General features: G+C 36.7%; 1 protein-coding gene across 2 annotated transcripts in view; it reads left to right on the forward strand.

The window, feature by feature from the left end:
• The window catches only part of KCNK10 (potassium two pore domain channel subfamily K member 10), a 161,657-nt gene extending 155,729 nt beyond the window's left edge, over window positions 1-5,928 (forward strand). For both annotated transcript variants that reach the window (XM_031952406.1, XM_012547410.3), the window contains exon 7: window positions 188-5,928. In XM_031952406.1, coding sequence (XP_031808266.1) covers window positions 188-811 — 624 coding nt within the window. In that variant the 3' untranslated portion in view covers window positions 812-5,928. The remainder of the gene's footprint in view (window positions 1-187) is intronic.
• Window positions 5,929-8,935: the final 3,007 nt, after the last annotated feature.

The following is an 8,935-nucleotide window of genomic DNA, read 5'->3' on the forward strand; positions in this document are numbered from 1 at the left end:
TTAACTTATTAATGTTATCCTATTAATCCTATTCAACTACAATTCTTTATAAATAAATCACCCACACATAAATTATTCATAGGAAGATAACAGATGTAAAGCCAATGTCCTAAAAAGAAGAATTAGATGTGTAATTAAAATTAAACCTTTTCTCCCTTATGGTATCTTGAATTTTGTTTTTGTCTAGGTGGGTGAAATAAAAGCACATGCGGCTGAGTGGAAAGCCAATGTGACAGCGGAGTTCAGGGAGACACGGAGACGCCTGAGTGTGGAGATCCATGACAAGCTTCAGCGGGCAGCCACGATCCGGAGCATGGAGCGCAGGCGCCTGGGGCTGGATCAGAGGGCCCACTCCCTGGACATGCTATCTCCTGAAAAGCGCTCAGTCTTTGCTGCACTGGAGACTGGGCGCTTCAAAGCCTCATCACAGGAAAGCATCAATAACCGACCCAACAACTTGCGCCTAAAAGGGTCAGAGCATCTGAACAAACATGGGCAGGGAGCATCTGAGGACAATATCATCAACAAGTTTGGGTCTTCTTCTTCCAAACTCACCAAGAGGAAAAACAAAGATCTTAAAAAGAGTGTTCCAGAGGATGTACAGAAAATTTACAAGACCTTCCGGAATTATTCCTTGGATGAGGAGAAAAAAGAAGAAGATTCGGAAAAAATGTGCAACTCAGACAACTCAAGCACAGCTATTTTGACTAACTGTATCCAACAGCACTCGGAGATGGAGAATGGTGTGATACCTTCTGAGACCAAAGAAAGAGAACATGAAAACAAATCATTACTTGAAGACAGAAATTAAATGTAATGTGATGTTAGTGTTTTTATATACATATTGAGACATGTGCCTTATATGAACCTCTTTAATTAGTCTGAATTACATAGCATTGAAGAATATTTCACTGTGCCATAAATGACTGAAAGCTGGCTCTGCCAAAATGAATCAAAGTACAGCACTTCAAATAGTGACAGTAGAACACACACTGGGAGTTTCAACAAGTAGGTTACCATGGTGAAATGTTAAGGGAGACAGTTACCATGGCAATACAACTGGAAGGTTACCACCCTGGCATTATAGTTGGGGGGGAAAGGGCAGCTATTTTTTAGACCAGCCTTTTGAAAGAAAAAAAAAAAAGGTGAGAATTATGTATCTTATCAGTGGAGTCCTATTTCCTGAACGTCTTGTATGTTTCCTAAATATACATAGTGAAAAGGGAAATGATTGGGGTGAACTTATTAGAAATTCATTTTACATTTTGGCAAGTGCTCTGAGCTTGATTTTTTTTTTTAGAATCATCTAATGCATAGTCTTTCTAAACTCCAAAAGAATGTCCATCGAACCTGAGACCAGCTGGATGTTGGAAGCAGATCAGAGCAAACATGTTAAAAGGTGCAATTACTTTTCTCATTAAAAAGAAAGAAAAGAACAACAAAAAAACATCACACTGTGGATATCACCTTAACCAATGACAAAAAAATATACTGAATTTCTTATTTTTTCTCTGAGGGGTAGCCCAGATGAACTGGATAACAGGCAAAAACTCAGCTTCAACTACTGTATTGTTCAATGGCAAACCTTGTGTTTTCCTTAATGTGTCCAGTGTCAGGCAAACTGGTTTTAAATTCTCCCTTTTCAGGCTTTCTGGCAGAATTTTGCTTTTAATGTGGGCAGGTAAAGGGGTTGGGGGTGGGGTGGGAAGCTACTGCCTTGCATGTTGTCAGCATCCTGCAATTGACTATAGCTGAATATGACATTAAAAAAAAAAACTTATCCATTTCTGATACCTAGAGATAGATGAGGACCATGCATCATTAGCATCTCAGGGCTCTGTCACTTTTGGATGGAGTAGGGTGGAGATGTGAGATCTAACCCTGATGTCTCCAAACAAGGGAAAAACCTGTACATCAACCAAATTTAGTCAATTAAGAACAACATGTTTTAAGTGCTTAGAGTTTAAGTGCCATTAATACTATTCATTATATTTTGTCATCTTCGAAGAAGCATTTTCATTTAAAAAAAAAACTTTTAAATTTGAGCTTTCCTTCCTTACTGAAGAACTCTGTTTTTTAAATTCCGTTTCTCTCTTATTATTTCACACTTTCTTCCCTAAAACCTGGAGTTGGTTGGTGATATCAAGCCAAATGATGAACAAATAACCAAAATGTGATATTCTTGAATGTTCCACAAACCCCCCAGAATAGGGGAGGGAAACAATGGCCCACTTAGTGTGTTAAGACAGCCACTTAAATTGGCTTTTGCTAAAATAAGTAAATGCTAGTGAGTTTAAGGTCCCAGCACTGTGTGCACTTCAGTCTTTACTATTGTCTTTTGTCAACTTTATATATTCAAAATGAGGTATATTTGGTTGCATGCCCTCACTGATCCCCTAATCTTTGAGCAGATCAAACAAGGATTCTTTGTTAAAGGTTTTCATGATTCAATTCAATTCCATTTATTGCCTTGGGGTTGTGTGGTCAATTAACCCAGGAGAATGATTTTCCATAGGATCATACTACTAAAAAGGACCTCTAGGCATGGTCTAGTTTATCTCCTGGTTTCCAGGCCAGGGACAAATGTATAATATTCCTGACCAATGGGTATCTGTCTGGTAAGATTTTCCAGGTTGGAAATCTTCTTGACCATTTCCCATATAAAGTATGGCTGGGCAGATGTAACACATACAGTGGTGTTTCCTTTCTCCAAATCTGGAGTTTTTTTCTCCAAACTTACCTGTTCTGTTCTTTAGGTTCCATTTCATGTTTTCTCTTGGCTAGGGGACTATGGGACAATTATGGGAGAAACTTTTAGGCCTTTTGAGAATAACTATGAACCAAGGACCCTGCCTACTCCAAATAGGATTATGGTCAGCCTAAATAAATGTCTGAATTAAGTGTATTAGGACATTGACTCATAAGATCCTCTAACTATATAATGGAACCCTGTGTAACATAAAGTTATACAAGAGTAGCCATAGTTTTTACTATGTGTATCCACCCATCCTATTAAGATGGACTGGCAAATCTAATCATGAGTTCACATTAAACCCAGGGGAAATTTCTGAATAAAAAGGACTCCAAAATTGCTTGATTTCCTGATCTCTTTAAATTCTAGATCCTTGATAGTGGCTCTTTCTCCATTTTACTGCCCCACAAACTGCAGCATCCTGGAGGCTTCTTCCTTCCTCTGAAAGCAAGCTTTAGTCTATTCAGGACTGCTTGAGATACAATTATCCTTATGTGTTTCTAGCTATCGAGATTCGTGGTAGTGACAAGGTAGAATCTGGCAGTGAGAAAGTTACAAGAGAGAAGATAACATTTGAGACTGATTATAGAATATGGCAATGCTAATGCCATGTAGATCCAACCTAATATTTTATCCCCAAATTTAGAATGTATATTTTGTCATCTTGAAATGTATATATTACCCATTTGCTTGGTAAAATATATGAACACACTATCATCATGCACTTTATTGTTCACCTTGTAGAAACACAACATTCGGAAGGAATAAAACAATACAAAATATAAAACTTCATTTTACACCAAATGAAACAAGTACATTTGCTGGATTACTAAATATAAGCTTTTCTGATTGCATTAGATCCCAAATAACTGAAGTTACTAATACAGCAATAGGAGGAAAAAGCATACATATACATATATGTAAATATATATGTGTGTGTATACAATACATATATGTATATATGTATATATACATATGTGTATAATTCCATCCATGTATAAAATAATCCTCAGATAAAAATAATGCTTTTAGCCTAGAAAAGAAAAAAACAAATTAAGTCCTACAGTGTAGACAGATCCAATAAGAACACATATCAAAAAGCTTGGTGAGACCTAAACCCCTTTGCAAGTTTTAGAATGTTTTCTGAGAGATTGGAAACAAAATAAGGGGCTCAATCCCTATTTTTTTTTCACACAAGATAACACCTTAGCAGAAGTACATGTAACATTTTTTTTGAGGGATGGGGTGGGACAAACAGGCAACTGATGAAGGATGATTTCTTTTCATGATCAGGTTAAAGTTACTTTATGGTTCTGCTCCTTTACTCATCAAAAAAGGATAGAGACCTTTCTTTTAGCTAGAGACTTTGACTAAGCACATGGTTAGACTTGCCAATTACAAAATGATTTTTGTTTCCCCTTTATTTGAGTGTTTGATTTCTCCAACATCTCCAGGTCCTTCAAGGAGCAGGCAGAAGACAAAAGTGATTTTGCAGAACATACATTTAGTATGCACTTAGTAGATGAACTGAGTGTCCAGGCTGTTTTTAGAAAAGATAGTTTGATCTGGGAGAGAAGATGGCATGGATAACCTCATTGACTAAATAAATGATATTGAAGAAGTATAGTAGAAAGATCCCTGAACTTGGCAGTCAGGAGACTTGGGTCTTTAGCCTTGATTCTGCCCCTCATCAGCCTATGTTGTCTTGGGCAGCTTGTTTGCTTCTCTAGACTTTGGTGTTTTCACCTGTAAGACAAGGAGGTTGGGCTAGACAAGGAGGTTGGGCTAGAAGAGGTCCCTGAGGTCCCTTCTAGCAATATGAACCTATAAAGAAAACTTCCCTGGTCTACTGTCAATCAATTAATAAACATTTATTAAATGCCTACTATATTCTAGGCATTATACTACATTCTGGGGATACAAAAAAGAAGCAAAAGAGAGTCCCAGCCCTTAAGGATCTTATAATCCAATTTATTGACTCATGAATCATACTACTTTGATATGGAAATATTCAGTGATTCTGATATTTTTTCTATAATTTTAAGAATTATATTTCCTAACTTTCATGACTTATTATATGTTATATGGATAGAGATCCCCCCCCACTCTGTATGTGGGAAGCCAGACTGGAAATAAGGATGATGTTCTCCCTAGAGCTTACAATTACCTTCTCTAAAGGAAAGAATAGTTAGATGACTTCATGCCATGTTGACATAATCTTGCTTGTATTTAAACTAATTGAGACCTTTGACCTTGAGCTCCACTGGCAGCCCAATGAATGAAAACTTCAGTTTAACATTACATTAATTTGTGTACTATAAACACATTCAAATTAAAGCATAGAAATACACATTAAAAAATGGATTACAGTGAATGCCATGGAATATAATGCCATGGAGAAAGTATTGGCAGTTATTTACTTGTGACCCTCTAAATTTCCCTTCCTTTCTTCTGAGATGACATTAATTCTGTCTAAATCAGTGCAACTCATTTTTTTGTCTGTGTTTGGTTTCTAGTTAATGATGATGTGGATGGAGGTTGGATTGCTATAGATCATCACTTAACACATAAAGTAAAAATATAAATATCCTATGATACTTGTCTTAATTTACCATACACTTCTTAACCATAGGAGAAAGATATAAATTAGAATAAAAAAACTGACAAAAAGCAAAACAATGAAAAGAGTGAACTATTTTTCTAATTTTTTTTGCTTATGGCCATTGGCAGGTTGCCCTTTCTTAGTACCATGAAGCAACCAATAGGAAGACAAATTTTGGGGCAATATGAGTGAAGTTGCTCTTGGTGCAATACTGGGGCTCATCAGCAACAGCCTTAAATTGAAAAAATGCTAAATCTCTGACCCTCCACAGATATTAACGCTGCTTGTCAAAATTAGGGAATCGCATGCACTTAACATGATTGTAAATAAAGCTGTGCACACATTTCATTTGGAAATATGTCCTCAGTCTTTGCATGGTAAACTAATTGTGTTGTCCTTCACCCAAATGATACATTTCCCTTTAAATCTTGGTCCTCCTGTGTCAGTATGAAAGTCACATATCAGCGTTGTAGTCTTAGGATAAATTATAGATACTTCTAATTTGACTGAAAGTGAGTGTCCTTTTCACAGGTGCCTAAGAGATTTGGAATTTACTTTCCATACTGGGTTCCTAAATCAGAAATCTCAAGCAGGTCTCCGTGCATTTTTTTGGAAAGACATCACACTCCATCTCCAACAGTGGACCTATGCCGCAAGGGGTAACTGCAAAACCTCTCCTTTGCTATAACAGCTATGTTTCTAAAGAGAGGCGTGCACTGGTGCCTAAAAGTGATATGCAAACCAAACATACCAGCCTTCAGTCCTTTTTACTTAATGAGCTTAAGTCCCAGAGCCACATGAAAGATTATCATATGATGATGATGATGTTCAAATCATGCGTGGAAATGTTTTACATATTTTATTTCTCTCTGTAGGATTTCATGGTGCTTTAAAAAGGCATTTACAGAAAAGGGAGGATTTCATAATGTTATTAGGAAGAATATAAAGCAAAATTGCTTGTAACATTTCAATAAGCTGTGCTGCTATTGTCTTTCTCCAATGATGTAATTTTTTTTCAATAATGGAAAAGATATTGCAACAAAGATCTTCTGCCTTCTCTGTTGTCCTTTCTCCCCATAATCACTAGTTTCCTTGGGTGATTGGGGTTGGGAGTTTTTCTTCTTATCTGAAACCAGAGATAGATAAAGCATTTATTAAAAGCTTACTTTCTATCACATACTGTGCTAATAGAAAAATAATGTAATGAAAATGCTTTGGTTACTGGGCTTTAATATTATCTTGGTTACCCATTTTCTTCTTTTTTCCCTCTTTGAATCAAATAATATGCTCAGTGAGAAATAACAGCAAATCTCTGTTCATGAATACTCTTGGGATTGCTTACCATGGTCATGGTTTAGGAGGTTGGATCTTCTGCTTCAGTTCAGTTTGACAAATTTAAGTACCTACAATGTGTAAAATATTGTGCTAGGCCTAGAGTCTACAAATGCAAGAATAAATCCATCCCTGTCTTCAAGAAGTTTGCATTCTACTAGAGGGATATTATATATAGATAGATAAGTCAATACAAGATAATTTGAGAAGGAGAAATAATTGATTAGTTGGGATAGGAGCTATGGTGATCAGGAGATTTGTCTATAGGAGATGGCACTTTAACTGGACTTCAAAAGAAGCTGGGGTTCTAGGTCATCTCTTGCAAAGAATCAGAGGCAGATTATGAAATATCACATTTAAGGAATAGCTGGTAGGTTAGTTTAAGTGAAATTCAGAGTTTGTGAGGTGATGGTGATCATGTGAAATAAAGGTAAGCAGGAGCCAAATCTGGAGGATTTTAAATACAAGATTGAAGATTTGTATTTTATCATAGAAGTAATAGGAAGCCATGGAAGTCTTCTCATTAAGGGAGTGAATGATTAGATATGTCTTAGAAATATTACTATTCACTCGAAAGATAAATTGGATCTAGTAAGAGATTCCATTGGTCTTTATGTGTCACAGGATGGAATAAAAGAATCAGTTAATGGGAGGATCATGAACACTGATGAGCTCCAGCTCTAAACTTCTGGAGACTAAGATTGTAGTTCAGTAAAATTAATTTTCTGTACTAGTTAAAGTGGTCTATGTGCCAGACATTGTGTTAATTGCTTTACAAATATCTCACTTGATCTTCATAGCAAACTTGTGAGGCAGATGCTATTATTTTTCTCATTTTGCATTTGAGGAAACAGAAGACAAATGACTTGCCGAGAGTCACTATCTAGTGAGAGTCTGAAGCTAGATTTGAACTCAGGTCTTTTTGATTTATGTCCCCTGGCTCTATCCACTGTGCTACCTAGCTGTTTGTAATTATCATCTACAGATAATCCTGTAATAGGTAGGAAGAGCTACTACCAAATCATCATTGGATAAGGCTTTCCAATTTGACTTTGGGTGGCTTATTCAAATATTCCATCTGAAGGGTTAGCTGGACTAGATGTTGCAAGTCCAGGGGTCCCAACAAAACCACCCTAATTGAGTTATCATGGTGGTCTTTCCTAGTACTGGCACAGCCTCCCTAGTAATTATGGTGGGACTCTCTGAGTCACCTTGATCTTCTATTACATTTCAGGTGGAATGGAAGGAGACATTTGACTTCACAGTAAAGCAATCATTCCAGGAAGAATTATTTAGAACATATAATTAAAAAGATAGTAGTAAACATCTGGAGAAGGAAGCCGTGAGCACAAAGAACCATAATGGTTTCATCAAGAACAAGTCATAGCAAATCAATCTTATTTCTTGTTTGAGTGTATTATTGGACTAGAGATCAGAAAACAGAATGAAATGGTTCCTGGATGTCTCATAATTAAGCATTAGTGGATTAGTTGGGTGGATAAAGATAATCAGTATTCCTGGCCTGAGAAAAATTTAAATGTCCCAGTTGAATGTAGACCCCTTAAAGGCAAGGACCAATTTTCATTTTGCCTTTGTTTTTTCAGCATCTGGCACAGTGCCTGGCATGTGGCAGGATCATTGGATTATAGTTGTAGAGCTCTATGAGACCTCGGAAGCCAGCTATATCAACCCCTTCATTTAACAAATGATGAAAATGAAGCCCATAGAGGTTAAATGGTTTATTCAAGGTCACACAGCTAGTCAGTAACAGAACTGGGATTTGAACTAGGCTTTCTAACTACAAAGCCAGTGAGCTTAAGGGACTTTGCAAAAACCTGTTTAATTGAATTGAGTTCCTGGGAATATTTGGTTATTTTACCAATGAAAACATACAGTAGCTGGGCTAGGTTTCTGATAACAAGGGCATTTGCTGCTCAAATAGCTCACAGAATTCTGGCATGCTTGGGTAAGAAAATCAGGTCCTTTATGAAATTTTCAGACACAGAGTTACAGAATATTAGGACAAGAAGGGAACCAAAATATCCACAAAGTCAACTCATTAATTTTCCAAGGACCAAAGGGAGGAAGGAACTTACTCATGGTCCCAAAGTAGAAGAGTTAGGACTCCATTAGAAATCTATTACTTCTAAACCAGTGCCTTTCTAATACAACCACGCCATTTCCCTTAAAAGCAGCCTCAAGGAGAAATTGAAGAGTTGTTGGATGGGGGCATTTAGTTTATAAACATT

Source organism: Sarcophilus harrisii, chromosome 2 (genome assembly GCF_902635505.1).
Source record: "Sarcophilus harrisii chromosome 2, mSarHar1.11, whole genome shotgun sequence".
In the NCBI taxonomy this organism is placed as follows: Eukaryota; Metazoa; Chordata; class Mammalia; order Dasyuromorphia; family Dasyuridae; genus Sarcophilus; species Sarcophilus harrisii.